At 33.8% G+C, this 19,333-nt stretch overlaps 1 protein-coding gene across 1 annotated transcript in view; it reads left to right on the forward strand.

The window, feature by feature from the left end:
* The window catches only part of Rims2 (regulating synaptic membrane exocytosis 2), a 380,476-nt gene that overhangs the window by 156,850 nt on the left and 204,293 nt on the right, over positions 1-19,333 (forward strand). Inside the window, exons 6-7 of the mRNA XM_051202763.1 lie at positions 4,249-5,174; positions 18,558-18,766. Of these exons, the coding sequence (XP_051058720.1) occupies positions 4,249-5,174; positions 18,558-18,766 (1,135 nt within the window). The remainder of the gene's footprint in view (positions 1-4,248; positions 5,175-18,557; positions 18,767-19,333) is intronic.

A 19,333-nucleotide genomic window follows, 5' to 3' on the forward strand; every position in this document is an offset into this window, starting at 1 on the left:
TTCTACACTTAGAAATTTGGAAGAAGCAAAATATGCTTTTGGGAAATTGGTTGTTTTATTTGGTATGAACTGTGGCTTCCATCTGGTTGTGTTTTATCGTTAGTTCATATCCTCTTGGAAAATAATTATTTTGAATTTTCATTCCTTTCTCTTGGAAGATTCTACAGATCTTTATTAGGCACTTACAGGTTTTTAAAAAAAATTACTGTTGCCAGGTCTGGTGGTTGCACTTAATTCAAGCACTGGGGAGGCAGAGGCAGCTTGATCTCTGTGAGTTCCAGCTTGGTGTACATACTGACTTTCAAGACATCCAGGGTTATGTAGATACCCTGTCACAAAAACCAAAACAAGAGAAAAAGAGAATCACTCCATTATCTCTATTTACCTCTCCCTCAATGCTTCTAAGACTTATCCTAATTCTAGAAGAAAATGAGATAAGTAATGCACAAATGATTGACTTGTGCTACCATATATTCCTAGACTAATGACTGGGAGACTATTGAACAGCATAACCCTGTCTTTTTGCTCACTCCTCAACCATTGCCCTATTCGTATATTATAGAAATTACTTGCCATGATTTAGGTGCAGTTTCTCAAAGGTATAACATTAACTTTTAGCTGATTGGATTTGGACTGTAAGGAAACGGTACTGTTTTTGTCTTCATTTTTGGGGGTAAAAGACTTTAGGCAATGAAATGGAAATGTTTAAATTATAAATTAAATGAATAAAATTGGATTTATACCCAGTGTCTAGCTAAGTTCTTAGTTTGCAGGATACTGTTTTGTTTTTTAATGAATTTCCTTTAAACTTCATTTTTTAATTTTTTGGGGGTGTGGACATTGTCTTTCAATTAAAAAATTTAATTAAATATTGAAAAGAATTGTTAAAATGACAGAAGTGTAATTTATATAGGGGAAAGTGGTCCATAAATTTGTAAAGCTGCCAGTTTTAAGTATAGTGACCAGAAATGCCTTGGATCCGGATTGTGTGTGGTTCAGTATTGGGAGGCAGTAATCAGAGTAATCAGCTAAGTACCATAATCCTTCTTAGAGGGCATTCTTACTTGACCTGTATCTATATACAGTCGCACAGTGACAGCATTAAAACAGCCTTTCATTAACACGCCTACCGCTGCAGCGTCTTACCGTGTCCTCCTCGAATGAAAGCTGTTTTAACTTTCAGCAGTTGAGTTTTGTGCTAAAATGATTGCAAGTCATTCAAATCGTCTGATTAAGGATGGCTCCTATGATTCTGCTAGGGTTAGAAGGATTAAGAGAAAGCACTGCCTGGCATAATGTTGATGTGTTTTCATCAGCATGAGGCCTCTTTCCTGACAGATGTCCATTGGTTGAACCAAGGTAAAAATAAAAATGGTAAATATTCATTGTGACGCATAAAATTTTTTAATGCTTTTTACGAATATAAATTGATCTGTTAAGCTTTTTAAAAATGAATTATAGGCATGGGACGTGTATATTGCATGTTACACATGATCATAGATTTGGTTAAATTCATGATGTACTATAGTTTATGAGCTTTGAATTTTGACTTTGCAATGTTTAATCTAAACTATGTAGTTAGCATTATATATTTGTATTCATGAAGTATTTATTTTTGCAATATCCATGTTTCACAAAGCATTTAAAAAGATGAGAGTATCATTTCAGATTTTGAATCTTGGAATGTCACCTACATAGTCTTTCATTTTTAAAATGACAGTTATTAAATGTAAAAAGATGGTGGTTTCTTTTCTGATTTTTGATTTTTTAAAATGTTATTCAATATATTTTATTTATATAATGGTTGTCCTTAAATAATCTTTACCAATAAGATATTTATTGGAACATATAGCTAGTGCTAAGTTGTAATAATATAAAATTCAAGTATATAGAATGACATTCCGTGTCACTGAGATTCTTAAAAGTTTCATATACCATTAGCTCATATACCATTAAGGCTCAATTTTTTCATGTGTTCTCTTATTGGCCTTTTATATGTTTTCAAATGTCTACTGCTCTATTTTCAGAGATTTGATATTAATTGACAAATATGGTCATCATTATAGTGGTATCGTTAACACAAGCCATTTAAAAAGCCAATGGGAATTATAACAGCAAGAAGAAATTAATATGCAATATATAAACTGAAACTGCCTTTATGATTTGGAAAAATCATCATTATTATATTATTATTATCATTATTATTGGATTTTCTCATCAATCACCATGATTTTACTTACAGACATGAAGTTTCAAATAGTTGATATGTTTTCTTATTCAAATTTTTTATGCATAGTCAGATAAACATTTATAATGGAACATCTGATGCACTATAAAGACTATTTAGAAGCAGCCTGGAAAGTTAGTCTACCTGACTAGAAATTCGAAGCAATGACAGATGCTGCATGGTAAGGTAGATAGACACAGGATCTTTCAAGTGTGTTTTCTGTTAATGGGTTCCTGTTAACATAACTTTAATAGGGTCAAAGAGAAAGAGAATTTTAATCATATAGGTTTAATAATGGGAAGTGGTGAGTGGAAATAAAGGGAATTTAAGTACTGGTATTGTCATATCAGGAAACAGAAATAAACAGAATGCAAGAGAGAAAACTTAATGATCCCATGTATTTTATTAGAAAAAAGGTGTACCTTTGGCATGTCTCTCTTAATTCCTCAGAATCTTTGAGTGACTACATAGGACTTCCTAGGTAAATTGCTTTGAATTGTGACTTATGGATTGAATATTATTAAATGCTTTATTATTCTTTTAGAGAAATGTGCACATTATCATTTATTTTGCTTGTCATTTTTCCCCCCTGAGATTAACAAAAACTAATGTTTATTTTATAAGGCTTTATGCAGGCTGGATACCAACCTACAGATTAAACATTTGAATTTTAATGGAGTTTTTTTTTTTTTTCATTCTTGGAAATATACTAGGTGCTAAGAACATAGAGATTTTAAAATTTAAGAGACAGGCTGGGCATTGGTTGTGCATGTCTTTAATCCCAGTGTTCAGGAGCCAGAGGCAGGCAGTTCTCTGTGAGTTTGAGGCCAGAGTGAGTTCTAGGACAGCAAGGGATATACAGAGAAACCCTGTCTTGAAAAGTCAAAGCCAAAGCCAAATAAATAAATAATAAAAAAATAAAAAATAAGAGGCAGTGTGTATGAGATGATTCATGATGTAATTGGCAGCTATTTACTTGTCACAAAATTAATATGTCAGAGTAACTGATAGTAGATTATTTATTTTCAAGAATGGTACAGTGGAATGTTATCTGGCTTTTGATAGTGTTTTAATATACTAAAGTGTACTGTTCTTCAAGTGTTATTTTAAGTAACAGGGCCAATAATCCTACCAATTTCAGATATCAACCCCTATTCCACTTTACTTAAGTCCAATGGACTTAAGTAGTAATCATTATAACAGTGTGATTGTTATTTTAATATTGAACTTATGTCTTCTATAGAATGATTAAAAAAACACACTTAGATGTTTTAGCCAGGGACTGTGTATTAATGATCTTTTCTTTTGGAATTGAATAATGGGAGGTAAATTTTCTTATTTTTAGTTAAAATCTTCTATTAAGAAGACTATTTACTTTCTACTTTCAAAACTTTCATGTTGTCTTTTAGTACTTTTGTAATACTAAACATAATTTGATAATATTCTACTAGAAATCCTTAATACTTTAAGCTTTCATTTAAACAAATTAACTTGATGAAGGTTTGCTGTCAGTCATTCGTCATCTTAAGATTGGGGATGATAATGTTGCATTCGTTTATGTGTTCCTTATTGATAATTCAGTGTGCAACATTAGTACTTACCCAATATCTGCTTGTTGAGATCATTCCAATCAAAGTGAATAAAACATGTCTTCTTTTTGAAAATACATACTCTCCAAGATTAGGTGCAATAAGTATAGCTAATAAATCAGATCCAATAGGTACAGTGTAATTTTCATGATATACACTTATAATGGATTTTTCTTAGTTATTGTATAAAAACAATGCCCCAAGTAAATCGGATGTTCTATAGCATGTACTTGCATGACACATGTGTGCATATACAGGCACACATAGGCACACGGTGTTGTATAGGTTAATATTGTAATATTACAGTATTTTTAAGCTATGTGTTTCACAAGAAAAATGATCTACCAGAATGTATTCATCCACCTGGCAATGAATCAGTGAAGTGTAAACCCACTTAAATGTCATCTCATAGTCTTTTTCTTTGGTTTCTAGGAAAAGAAGTCCATCGGTATCCAGGGATCAAAATCGCAGATACGACCAGAGTGAAGAGAGAGAGGAGTACTCACAGTATGTTCCTTCAGATAGCACAATGCCTAGATCTCCATCAGATTATGCTGACAGACGACCTCAGCGTGAACCTCAGTTTTATGAAGAACCTGATCACTTAAATTACAGGGATTCTAACAGGAGAGCCCATAGACATTCCAAAGAGTATATTGTAGATGATGAGGATGTGGAGAGCAGGGACGAATATGAAAGACAGAGGAGGGAGGAGGAGTACCAGGCACGGTACAGAAGTGATCCAAATTTGGCCCGGTATCCCGTAAAGCCACAGCCCTATGAAGAACAAATGCGGATCCACGCTGAAGTGTCCAGAGCGCGACACGAGAGAAGGCACAGCGATGTGTCCTTGGCAAACGCTGAGCTAGAAGATTCCAGGATTTCTCTGCTGAGGATGGACCGACCGTCAAGACAAAGATCTGTATCTGAACGAAGAGCTGCGATGGAAAACCAACGATCTTACTCAATGGAAAGAACTCGAGAGGCTCAGGGACCAAGTTCTTACCCACAAAGGACCACAAATCATAGTCCCCCTACCCCCCGTAGGAGCCCCATACCCGTGGATAGACTGGACATGAGGCGTGCGGACTCTCTGCGCAAACAGCACCACTTAGACCCTAGCTCTGCCGTCCGGAAAACGAAACGGGAAAAAATGGAAACCATGCTAAGGAATGATTCCCTGAGTTCCGACCAGTCGGAGTCGGTGAGGCCCCCGCCACCAAAGCCTCATAAATCGAAGAAAGGGGGTAAAATGCGCCAGGTTTCCCTGAGCAGCTCGGAGGAGGAATTGGCGTCCACGCCCGAATACACGAGTTGTGATGATGTTGAGATTGAGAGCGAGAGTGTGAGCGAGAAAGGTAAGCTCTGCCACACATCCCTTGCGCGCGGCCCTGCAGACCTGGCTTTTGTGAGAGTTTTGGATTGAACATCCAGTACTATTTCTGCTTGTACTGAAGTATTTTAAGGTGTTGGCCATGTGAGAAATCCTACACTATAAAAACGGAGTGCCTTGTAATCCTTGTATAAAAAAGCTGTTTAAAAAAAGGCTTTCTTGATTTCTGAAGGCTTCCTAGTATTATTAGATAACATACGTGAATTTATGAGTTCTAGTTTGAGAAGTAACAGTTTTGCATTCCTTTATAAAAGTAGGAATGCGTTTACAATAGAACACTTGAAACATTGCTCAAGTATTTTAAAGAATGAAATGCCACCATATCCCTTTCCTAAGAAAGAACTGCTGTTATACTTAGGTTTTAGACCTTTTTCTCTGAATGTAGTGTTTTCAGATTGATAAATTATCACACTATAAATAACTTCGTATCATTTTTAATTCTTGTCCTATAATTTTATTTTCAAGTCATTTCATATTCATTAGAAATTTAAGTGACTGCACCTTGTTCTATCATAAGGGTATATTATGAACTAAATATTTGTTTAAGGTATAGAAATTTCTTCTAAATGCCATATAAACAATATTCTTGTTCAATTCCTTTTGCATATTTACTAGTGTTCTCTTATTAATTTGTAAGAGGTTTTTTTTTGTATATTGGGATTTTGTCTAATTATTTGTTATTTTGTTGAAGTTGTTTCCTATTTGGATGCTTGTCTACTAATTTCCTTTGATCATTTGGGGATACAGCTACAGTTGAGTTTCCTTTGTTGACATTCTTTTACATTATGCCCATCCTTAGACATTCTTTATTCATCTCCAAATCTACTAAATAATTAGATATATATGTTCTTCTTTAAATTATTTTTGACCATTGACTTTTTCTGGAATTTATTTTGACATATGGTAAAGTGTATGAGATTGGTGAGTATCTAACATGAATTCTTCATGTCAGCTTCTGCTTCTCCTGCCTTCCAATTCTGTCATAATATTTAGTAGATAGTCCTTTTCTTTCTTTTTTTAGAATAATCAACAGTAATATGCAGAGGAATTAATGAAGTCATAGAAAATTAATATAGTGATTTTATACTGTAGCATAAGTAATTGATTAGAAAATACAAATCAAAAGTAGTTCTTATATAAAACTAAAAAACAAACAACAAAACAAAACTCCCCAAAAAACCCCTGTAATTTAATAAATTCTTACCAAGACATGGTAAGAGTAGAGATTCTTTCATATTTCTGTTTAGGAAGACTAAATACTATAATGAAACGTAACAAACAGTGTCATGAAGTTAGTAATAGGCTCAGTCTCAATTGGATTCTTACAGAGCCCTGTTTTATAAAGCTAGCAGTTATAGAACAATCATTAAGAATTGTGAGGGAAAAGTTACTTTTGCCAGATACTAAAAAGTAAAAATAATTTTAAGTGTGGCTTGATAGAAAATCTGACAGATCAGTGGATTTAATGTGGTATATTAAAAAGCCATTAATAATAATATCTAAAGGCACTATTGTAGAAAAGAGGACATAAACTTTTAAGCAAATGGCTCTGGGAAATGCATGTGCATTTGCAAAAGTAAGTTACAGCCTTATTTAATAATTTTTACTTATAATTGTGAGCCATGAGAAAATTGAGTTAATAGAAATGTAACTTCTGAAAGAGAACTGTAGTTTTATTAAAGAATATGTAGAAATTTTAGTTTCCTTAAGAAATAGTCTTTAAGTATATTTACTAATGATAATTTTCCATATTTGGTAAGGTATTTATTATGATGCTAATTTATCAAATGCTAACAGTTATTTTTGGTGGTTTGGTTTCTATTCCATCTGTTCGATGATTTGCTTATTCTTTGCTATAATGATGCCTTCATTTACTGAACAAGAATTTATCCGAACAAAACTGACAGAGGTGCTTCACTGCGATGCTTGGAAGATTTCTGTGTGATGGCATTGTAGCACTATTTGTCCATGAATTACCTATATGTTTGTTAAACTCATACATGATACTGTAAGCACAAGTCCAACATGCATCATATGTAGGAAGAAACTTACTGTCACTCACATCTATGCTCTCTTCTAACTTGAGTCCTAGGACCTACTCTTGTACAGCGTCCTACTTATTGCCTATTTAGTAATTTTTCTTACAAAGTACAGTTTCTGCTAATAGACACTTCATACGCACAATCATACTTTCAATTTTGTTGGGAGAAATATAAATAATATAATTTTCCCTGTTGGATAGTTATTCAATATTAGAGTAGTAAGAAGAAATGGTAGCTGTTGAGACTAGAAATTTCTGAGAAGATGCTTGTATCCTCTCTTAATGTTGCATCATTATGGTAACAGTTTTATTTGTCAAAAAGTATCAAATGTAGAAGTAAGCAATTTATAAACATAATCCAACATTGTAGTTCATAGTCTTGCTTGGTGTTTAACTAGTGCATGTCATTTCCCCTTAATAACTAAAAAGAATTCTATTAGCAGCTTCTGAACACACTTTTTTTTTCTTAGAAATTTTAGTGGAGACATCATTCTGATCAGAATCAGTGATATTTTCAAAGATAACCATCCTTTTCTTTTCGTCACTCTAGGCTAAGTAATTCTAAAGAATGTGTTTTACATCATAGCTAGTTTCTTCATTGTCTTTATTTTTTCTGTTTCTTCTAATTTTTTTTTATTTTAATACATCAATTCTCAGATCTTTGCAAGGCAAATTTGGGCTAAGTAGTCTAATTTATTTTTTTAATCTAGTCATGTATGTATAGCATAACCTCTATCAATGTAGAATGCTTCTTGCCAAGCCTTAGTACGTGAGTGTCTACTATATAGAATATATTCTTGCTGTTTTCATGATAAATATTCCTCTTACACTTAAAACAAGCTTTGATTTTGATATTTTTAAATTTTGCTTTCTTTTTGGGTGGTCTTTTCTCCTAGACTTTATTAATATATAGATTCTTTTAACATTAACACACTACTTAGGTTAGATTACACTATTGAAATACATAGAATTTCACTCATATTTTAGACTCTCATTTTGGTTATATTTTTAAGTGGTTTAATAATTATAGCCTGTTAGTGGCTTTTTATTATTTAAAAGTGAAAGGGGTGTTTAAGAGAAAATGCATCCCTTGCTCAGTCTAAGAGTTTTGATTTTGGGTGTGTTATTCACTGAGTATATAATCTTGTTCTGTGTTCCAGAACACTCTAGGTTGGGGCTGGAGAGATGCTTAGCAAATCTTGCAGAGGACCTAAGTCAGTTCCTGTCACCCATGTGGTGGCTTACAACCATTTGTAAATCCAGTCTAGGTTATCTGATGTCCTCTTCTGGCTTCTGCTGGCACCAGGCACACAATGGTGTATATACGTACGTTCAGGCAAGATAACCATATAAATAAAATAAAATAAAGTAAATGAATCTAAAACACTTAGGTCGAAGTTCTTATCTATAAATCTGTGAATAAGAATACTAGCTTTTTTCCTTTTTCTTTTTTCTTTTTCCTTCTTTCTTTTCTTTTTTTCTTTTTCTTTTTCTTTTTTTGTAATTTGGTTACTGAAGAAATCAGACAAAACTGTCCAAATACACACAAACCATAATTAGCAAGTAGCTGATATTCTGATTACTTTTAGATTGCGTATTTCATGTTCTGTAGTTGTGAAGAATTGTACAAGGTGATTCTCCAGCATTTTGAATGAAAATGTAATTGTGGTTATGTGGATTGTGTTGATTTCACCTCTTCCAGGATCTGCCCTGTGTTAAGCCTTCTCATTGCTGTTTAAGAAGGATGCACTGTTATTTTAATTGGTGAGGTGTACTTTTGAAATATAATTCATTGCCTCAATATATGTAAAGCATCTATTTCTCATTTTTCTGCCAAGAACTTTTTCCGTGCCTATTATTTAGAAGGTGTTGGATTGGATCCAGTCGAGAAAGTAGAGGTAAATAGCATTCTTTCTCACCTCAAGAAATTAAGAATAGAATTACTAGATACATAGACTTCTGAAGAGTCATTGCTGCTATACACTGATTTTTTCCATACACCATTTGTCTTATAACACTCATTTCTTAGTTCAATGTGATATGCTTACCTTTCAGAATGTTAAAGTATCTACCCTATTTGTGTTCATCTAGGCAATCACAAACTGATTAAGATAAATCTTTAATGCTAATTCCATAGTGTCTCTGAATTTAACTTTTAGTGCTATTCTCAAAGTTTGGAATGTTTTTCATAAACTTTACAATGCACTTTTTGCTTTATTATTTTTATTTTCTTCTTTAATCATCATCATTGATAGTTGGGTCTTGACAATTGTGTATTTTTTAAGACTGTTTTATGCACTGTAGTGTTTCTCAGCATCACTAGCCTCTGCCTCCTAGGTGCCAATAACATTTCAGTCCACTTAGGACAACCATAAATATGCCTAGATATTGCCAATCACTCTTTATGGAACGGAATCCATGCCTCCATTCTCCACCTCCCTTACCTTCTGCCTCTCCTTATTGACATAGTCACAACTAATCATTTTTTAAATTAAAAAGGTGGAACAGAGCAGAAAATATTAAACAATTTCACAGATAAGGATAGTGGTTCTGTAACACTTTTGTTATATGTGTTTGTGTATATGTGTGCATACATATGTGTGAGCATGCTCTGTAGTCTAACATGTGAAAATGCATACCCATCTCTTGATTCTGCAAGGAATTGTTCCATGATACCATTTATTCAGACCCCTTACTATGTAAATATTTAAGTTCCTTTTCTAAAATGTTAGTATTTGCATTCACTGTCAGGATACTTCCCCTGTTATAACTGTGGTCTTTGTCTGAACCCCCCTCTCCCCCCGTTAGAACTTTAAGAGTTACTTGCTGCCAGGTTTTCTATAGCTCTTACCTAGTTATAAAGTCAGGTTTTGGAGTGGTGTTCTACTGCAGTATTGTAGATATTATGCTTTATTAAATTTATTTAATCACCATGTGGCATGTTTCCAATCTTATTACACAGTTATATCACTAATCATTTCCCTACCTGCATAAGGATACCCTTTTGAAGCACATTCAGCGTGAACTGGCTTAGCTTTCTTTTCCAGGGCTTAATGCTACTGAGTTTGCATAGTTGTTAAAGGCCTCTTTTTGATTTACCTGAAGATTTTTGAGTAAGGATTAGCTTAGCAAATACAAGAATTCATGCTGATGGCTGTTTCCTCAGCCATAAATTGTTAAATGCTTGTTTAAATGTTAATTTTTCAAAGTAAGCAAGATATACTAAATTTTTTTTAAAGAAAAAACTAGTGTTAATAAAGGTGAAAAGAAGCTATATTGTGGAGACAAGGTCCTCTTTTAGAGGGATGCAAGTGTTTTTAGACTTGAAAGTCAAATTCAAAAAGTGTTGGCTTTTTTCAGTCCCAGTGTAGGTGTCGTTGTCAATTGTGAAGTTTACCTTCTTGCATACTCTCACATTTCTTATTGTCTGTAGTGGAATGACTATATAGATTCACAAACACAGGCCACTGAAAAGTTAGTGTATATTCATGAATTGAAGAAAGTGTTATTTTATGATACTTGAGATAATCCTGTAAAGGATTCTAAATGACATGGACTCAAAGCTATTTGTGAAAGTTTTAAGAATGAGGCTTATCCTTGTCTGGGTAGCTTTTTTCTCAGGACTTACTCAAGAGAAATACCTTTAAAAAAAAATCAAAGATTCATCACCATATGTATTAATTTTATCCTAAGTACTTTTGTCAGTCCTGGACTTTCAAACATACTAAAGCTGCATTGATATACTTAATTATGCTTTATGCTGTCCTTTTATTAGGAGGCATTATGAAATCACTGTATCATGTTTTTATAGAAGTAGATGTGAAATCAAGCACAGATGTCTATTATGAAACTTCCTTACTTCCTTTTCTTCCCAAGACAGGATTTCACTATGTTGCCCTGGCTGTCCTGAAATTCACTCTCTAGACCTGACTGGCCTGAAACTCATAGAAATCTGCCCGCCTCTGTCTCCTGAGTGCTGGGATTAAAGGCATGTGCCATCACTGCCTGGCATGAAACTTCTTTTAAAATGTTATTTTAGTGTATTTGCTTTTTTCCTGCATGTCTGTTTATTCAATACATGCATGTCTGATGGGTGGCGAAACCAGAAAAGGGCGTGGTTTCTTTGTACTGGAGTTACAGACAGTTGTGAGTACCACGTGGGTGCTGGGAATCAAACCCAAGTCATCTGGAAGAGTAGCCAGTGCTCCTAACTGCTGAGCCATCTCTCCTGCCTCTAAAATGTACTTCTTGACCTCAAGTGTTTGCTATCATTCATGGTAGCATTTCTTCCATTGTACTGACGTATAACACAGTGCCACTGTTCTTAGGTGTTGGTCACAATTCCTAAAGGTGGCTTGCAGGTCCTTTCCATATGGGCTGTCCATCATAGTTACTTACAGAGTAAAGCCAGCAAACAGATTATCTACAAGAAAGGTGAATAGCAATTTGATGATGTAGAGTGATGTCCTGCCACCTAAGGAGCAAATCACAGGTCCCACAAAAAGAGGAAGACCATGAAATGGGAACACTGATAGCCCCGTTATAGTCATTCCTCTGCCCACATTATAATAGCCTGGGAGCAGTACCATGGAGTATAGTTAGAAAACAATTGCCTTATATAGTATCTCCTGTAGGGAATTATTTATTATTGGGTTTAAGTGGGAATTCCCCTATGTGACAAAGTGACCCTACAGAAAAGTTTTAGCATCAATTCTCAAATATATTGTGTCTGGGAGATGTCATCAGAGGCTTCAGTGTTTCAGAAAAATGTGTGAAAACCATGTTGTGTGTTTGTCTTTGTGATCTGAAAAAGAAGGACCTAGCTCTGCACTCAAGAAATCTATTTAATTACATTCAGTTGGCAGTTTTCCAATACTGTTTTACCTGGGACCCTGCAAATTAATGATCCCCTAGCATTTTGCAGAACCTGTGTTGAATGGAACATATGTTATTGAATTACACCATTTATCCCAAGAAACTGAAGAGAATAAACTACCAATGTGGGAACTAGGAGGGAAAATACAACATGCTTGCTTTTACTCATAAGGAAGATGATAATACCATCAACATTGATATAACAAAAATTTTCAAAGTATCTGTATGATTGTTACCCTATTTTAGCCTCTCAACAATAAGATATAGCAATTAATTTCCTTTCAAATATATGAGGAAAAGGAGACTCAGGGTGTTGAGTGAATGATGGCATCATGTCAGTACTTTAACATAGGTGTTTTAGCTCCCAGACAGTCTTAACATGCTATAATTTCTTTAAAATTATTGTGTTAAAACTAATGATATTGAAGAGTGCCTTAGAGCATTCCATGACTTAAGTTTAAAACTATTATTAACCTAATAAAAAACTAATGATATAATATTTTGAATAAGCTTTTGACTAAGTTTGAAGATTGCAGGAAAAACATTGTAAATAAAATAACTTTTCTCTCAATTATAAAATACAAATACACAATTGGCTTAGTATTGAAAAAAGTCTTACTTTAAAATTAAAATCTTTTGATGACTTATAGCCAGATCACCATATTTAATTATGTCATTTTTACACTAACAGAATAATTGAGACTGATTCAGAAGTTGGTGTGCTTTAATGAAATTTCCTAACTGAAGCATTGATATTCTCTACAGCTTGTTGATAGCACTGACTTTTCATCCAACACTATCAGTAACAGGACAATGGCTGTCTAAAAGGCAGCAGAACTTAGCTTACCTTCTCCATTGAAATAATCATTGATCTGTAGGAAGTTGCTAGCACAGAGCAGTGAGAGCATATGTGCCCTATACTAGTTTTCTGCCTTGTCTACAACTTGTATCCAAAGGAAGAAACACATAATAAAGCAGTGTATGTCTGTAGTGCCTTCCTCCTTTTTCTGCCAGGGATAGGTCCTAAGATACCAGTGGATTCCTGTATCCACAGACAACATCTACCTCTACATCACGCTGCTTATTATTATATGAACATTTATAGAATTTAATATGTAAGTTTAGCGAAACAAGAGGTTAGCAATTATAACAGCTAATAATAAAACAAAATATATAAACATATTCTGCAATGTATGTAATGAAGTCTCTTGTTTGCCACAGACAAGGTAGTATAGAACATGGAGATGTCACACTAAATGATGACTTACTTCTTGGGTGGGACAGAATAAGACAACACTCTGATTAGTCACATGACTCAGAACAGAAATGTAAAACTTAATGGGTTCTTTTATTTTCAGAATTTTACTTTAACAATTTTGGGTTATAGTTGATTGTCCTACAATGATCAATGTGATGCTGTCTCTCTAGAGACATCACATTAATCATATCTTTCCTACCTGTGCCAATCACAAAGAAGACCTCAAAAGGTCACATAATTATGATTTCAATCACAAAAGATTTCTTAAATGACATTTTGAGGTTTTTTCCCTATTTAGCATTAATGTACCTGAACACGTTGATAGTTTTTCCTAATAGTCCATCCCCCTCTCCCTGAACCCTCAATTAATTATTAGATAGTATTCTGTGGTGTCTGTGTACCACTCTGTTTAGTTGTTATGTATTGGTTATTTTATCTTTAGAACTATATAAAGATATTTTTAAATGATTTTTTTTTTTGTATTTATAAAGCAGACAGGTTTCATTGTTAATTACCTTAGCTTGAGATTTTATGTTGATCAAGTTTCTGTCCATTGGTTATTCTCTGAATTTGTAAAAATATGTTTTCATAGATAAATTGATAGGACATTTGATTTTCTTCTTTAATGTGTATAAATGTTGAATTATATTGATTTTCAAATATCTACTCTGTTTTCTTGAAACATACTTCATTTGGCTATGGACTATTTCTTCCTTGATAATTTTTTTTAAATTTATATTTTGTTAGGCATTTCCATGTCCACACTTAGATTTATTGTTTTCATTTTCTTTTATATTTTTCCATTGGTTTCTTTCTTTTCTTTTCTTTTTTTGGGTCCTAATATCTTTTTATCGTGTTCCCATGAGTTATTTGTACAGTTTTTACTTTTCTATAGTTTCTTTTCATAGTTTTTTATTGATTGCTCTAAATAATGTAACATATTTTACATACCACCCGCATGAATAGTTAACCACTTAGAGGTAAATAGAGAAACCTTTTGCTCTTATATTCAGTTATCCCCCCCTCTTAAATATTACTTGTTTGTGTGTTGAGAACCAAAAATTAGGCATTATATATTTTGCACTTCAAATATCTTAAATAATTTTGAAAACTAAGGAGAACAAAATTTTATTTCATTTATTCATACTTTTACTTACCATGGTTCCCATTCCTTTTACTATTTCCTGGCTCCATGTCTTTCTATATCTCTCTGTCCTTAGCTGTTGTTCTTTTAGCTAAGTTTGCTGGTGACAAACTCACTTGGCTTTCTTTTGTCTGAGAATATTTTTCATTCTTAAAAGATAATTTCATCATATTTAGAATCTAGACTGGCCTTTTTTCTTTTTACAAGTGAAAAGTGGTGTGCTATTCTCTTGCAACCTACCAAGTTCTGATGCAGCATGTGATGTTGTCAATGTAATTATTTTAGTCTTTTCTATAAGGTTATTTGTGTGTGTGTGTGTGTGTTATAATATTTAGTTTTTAGTTTGGTTAGGCTGTATCTTTGTATGGATTTTTGTGTTCTTATTTAAAGATACATAATATTTTGGATCTGTAGGCTTGAATTTTTATAGTGTAGGAAATTCTCAGCTTCTAATGTTTCTTCAATGTATTCACTTTTTCTTCTCATTCTGTAATGAGAATGAGTGTCTGTAGGCGCAGTTTTCTTTCCCAGCTGTCAGTTCCAAGTAACTACACAGAGGCATATATTAACTACAAATGCTTGGCCAATAGTTCAGCCTTGTTACTAGCTAACTCTTACATTGAAATTCACCCACATTGCTTATCTGTGCTCTCTCATGTGACTTGGTACATTTTCTTAGTACGGCATGCCCATCTTGCTTCTCTCTGCATCTGCTGGTGACTCTCTAGCTCCACCCCCCCCCCCAGCATTCTCAGTCTGGCTCTCCTGCCTAACCTTAAGCTGTTCAGTTATTGGCCAGTAAGCTTCTTTATTAAAGTAATCCAGCAACATTTATTGATACAGTGTAAAGTAATATTTCACAAGTGTCTTTTGTTACCATCTCTCAAATCTTTTAATATCTGACCATCTGAGCATCTTCTATATTTCTTTAGTCTATTTTTGTTTTTCATATTGAGTAACTTTTCTTGTTCTACATTCAAAGGCATTTAGTCATTGCTATGTCCTCCCTACATTGCAGTGGAGTCCGTCCATCTGCTTTATTACATTTTAGTTATAAACTTTCCATTTGGTTATGCTTGGTTATGTTGTGTCCTTTAACAGTTCTAACTGTAGACCCATGAATATGTTTTCATAGCATCACCAAATGATGTTTTATTACCTTAGTTTTGCCTTTTGAAGTCATACAAAAGTTAATATTAAGTAGTGACTGCCAATGTCTACATACCACTATTTGTAATAGTTTAAGCCTTGTTTCTATGTGCTTGATGATGATTATTGTATTTATTTCTCAATGACAGTAGTTTTTACTTCTTTAACACATGCTATTCAATGTCAGGCAAGTGATATTCTCACTCCTTTTTATCATTAGTAGGATGAAGTTTTCCTTTGGTTTCAGATGGTTTAAAGTGTTAAACTACTTTATTTACAGAATACAGGGCCAGGTTTCTGACCTTTGTGTAGTCCGAAATCAGAGAAAGATGAGAGACTGTGAAGTAAATTGAATTCTCTAAACTTCATGTAAATCATGGGTTTCATACTATTTATTTCCTTTAATTGAACATATAGATGGTTTCTTACAGAACTATAGTATGTTTTGAGAAGGCAACAGGTTTTCTAAGATATAAATTCTCTGAGGCTCTTGAGTAGTCCCAAGCAGGCATATAAATATACCATGGCTTGGTCACTGCCATATGTTAGTGTGTGTTATTGGAATTCAAATTTTTTATCTGTGTGATAAAGTTTTTTTTAAGAAGCACCTTTCTGGCCTAAGGGTAAAGAATGAACTTCTTTCTATACATTTTATTTTGTCTGTATTAGATAAACAGTTTAATTTGTTTTCATAAACAAACTTTTAAAGAGAATTGCCTTCAGGCTCTGGGCTGCATTTGTGTTTTAGGAAAGCTGTGAATGGGTCCAACACATTTGTGGACTACAGCACTTCTACGTGAGACCCTGATTTCTTGGAAGTCTTGTTATAACAGATGGCGAGGCTCCACCAGTTCTTTTTGATTCTCTGTGTCTAAAGTGGTACTCGATTCCTGCATTTCTAACATGTTTTCAGACTCTACTGTTGCTATTTTAGGGACTTTAAGCACCTTTACTGCTGATACTCCCATTCTAATAACTTATAGACCATTGAAATACTAGATCCAGGCCAACCATTGCTTAATAATGTGTAAGATACACTTTATAAAATCATTTTGCTATTATGAAATAAGAATTTTATAGCCAATGCCATTTCAGGTTCTATAAAAGAATTTACTACTATATCTTCTCTAACAAAAATGTTCTTGCTATAGTTTTGCCATCTCAGAAACTGTCTTTTTCTTTGTTCAGTTGCTTTGACTAGAAACTTGACACTGACCTTGACTATTCGGTTTTTCTTGATACTGAAAAGTCTCAGTTCTCTCTTTCTTGTGTTAGCTATTGTCCTTACTGTTGGGTAGGTTATACTCACCTTTATCTTTCCCAGAGGTTATTGAAAACACATTTCAATTTTTTTTTGTTGTTTCTTCTAACCTGGTCTCTATAGGATATTTATGCAGCTTTTTAAAGCCTAGGTCAGATTTTGTCTTGTTTGAAAATGGTAACCTTTAATACGACATAAAGAGATTAATCTAAGCTCTCCTGTGATGTATCATCATTCTTGCATACCACTGTGTCCACCTTCATTCCTTTTGTTTAAGTATGTTGGTGCCCCCTACCCCATTTTTTTTTTATTTTTACAATATGGTGTTATTTTTTCCTACTGGAATGTTCTTTTCCTTTCCATATGTCTATCTCTTTACTTGTCCACTAAATCGCATCTTTCCGCTCCCGACTTAAAAATAGTTTCTTTGGAGGTGTTTGGTGAGTTCACATTTTCTCCTGGTCTTTTGTTCTCTCCTGTGACACACTAATCTGTTGTGTCTCTTCTCACACTGTTGCAAGCATGTTTCATTGTGTTACCCCTTATCTTAGAGCATAGCACAATATAGAACAAATGGAAGGTATTCAGTAAATGTTTCTAAATGAATGAAAATACTAATAGTGTTTAAAATATGTGTATACATATATATGTAGATTGAAAAGAAGTCCCTTTGGAAATAAGACATAAATAATCACACTACTATTGGGAAATAGATTTTTATCATAAGTTGCCATCATGTAAATTGTCTATCAAAACTGTATCAATGTAATTTCTCAAAAAAGTTGTCTTAATGTAATATTAAGTAAGTTATGTTATATAAGTAAAATTTATGATTTCATTTTTCCTTTCTACTGATAGATATAGAATGAAACTTCTTTTTATCATTTATACAGAAAATCTGTTGTGTAACTATTTTTTTAACTACTTAAAATTTTGAGGAGTTTTCATCATTATAAAGATTATTACATGTCATTCCAGGAACAGTGTTCATTTATTTGGATTTAAAATAATATTATTGCTGAGCTACTCTTTCATTTATAAACATCCATCAGTCTTGAGAAAAAACTCATGGCTTTAGACCAGCATGCAAAAATAAATGAGCTCACACCAGACATAGCTGACCAGTCTTTGCTTTAATGAGCTTGCCCAATAGTTTTTGTTTCTACTTTTGCTTATTTGTAGCAAAAGTATTCTATTTTTTAAAGAATTATTGTAGGGCTTTTGTTCTGTAGTTCTGTCTGGACTACAAAAGCCTTATATTTTGCATTTTTTGAATTCTACTTGGAATCGTAGCTTTTTCCTGGTATCTAATGAGAACTACAAATAGAGTTCTTGAAAGCAGACAGGCTCCCGCAGTTTAAATGTTTATAATTTCTCTGTCTGTCCTTTTCCATTGTCTCCTTTTTGCACTCTTGTCTGCCCGGCTGTCACAGGAGACATGGATTACAGCTGGTTGGACCATGCGTCTTGGCATAGCAGTGAGGCGTCCCCAATGTCTTTGGTGAGACATGTGGAGCCTTACTATTGAATTTCCGTTATCATTTCATGTTTCCTTTTTTATTTACGCCTTTGCATGTTTTCTTTTTTTGTATCTTCTTTTGTTTTATCTCACACTTGTAGGGGACAGTCAAAAGGGAAAAAGGAAAACTAGTGAGCAGGGAGTTCTGTCGGACTCTAACACCAGGTCTGAGAGACAAAAGAAAAGGATGTACTTTGGTGGCCACTCTTTGGAAGAGGATTTGGAATGGTCTGAGCCTCAGATTAAGGACTCTGGGGTAGATACGTGTAGTAGCACCACCCTTAACGAGGAGCATAGCCATAGTGATAAGGTACTGAGACTGCGGCCCTGCCTTTAGCCCGCTCATTTGGTCTTCCTTCGTTTGCTCTCTGTCACTCATTAAAACAGGACATAATGGAAGGACAGGGCATTTCAAGGGTCAATGTAGCATTTCTTAAGGTGCAGAAAAGAAAAACAAAACAACTAAACAACTAAGCCAAAAGGCCTTTTGCTTGCTTTGCTGTTTTCCTTGATTGACAGCATACCAAAATCTAAGTAAATGAAACTAAAACGTAGGAACAAAGGAATGTTTGTGTGCAGTCAACTGAGAGAACTTTGAAACATTATAAACGATAAATAAACATTTTTGGATTGGCTTATTTTAATGTCTACTTATATTTTCCTTGGGATGAAAATCAAATTATTAATAGCTTGAATCCCAGGCAAAAGGGAGACAATTGGGTCTGTTTGCACAGAAAAAGTTGTTTTTCTTTTTTCCCTTTCACTGTCACTTTGTTCTTTTGTTTTGTTGTCATAGCATGTAGTATTAATTAGTATTAGACTCATTGCCATCTGCTTTGATGTTTATTATTTTATTTGCTTTTAGTATAGCAAAAAA

The sequence above is a fragment of the Phodopus roborovskii genome, unplaced genomic scaffold, assembly GCF_943737965.1.
Source record: "Phodopus roborovskii unplaced genomic scaffold, PHOROB, whole genome shotgun sequence".
In the NCBI taxonomy this organism is placed as follows: domain Eukaryota; kingdom Metazoa; phylum Chordata; class Mammalia; order Rodentia; family Cricetidae; genus Phodopus; species Phodopus roborovskii.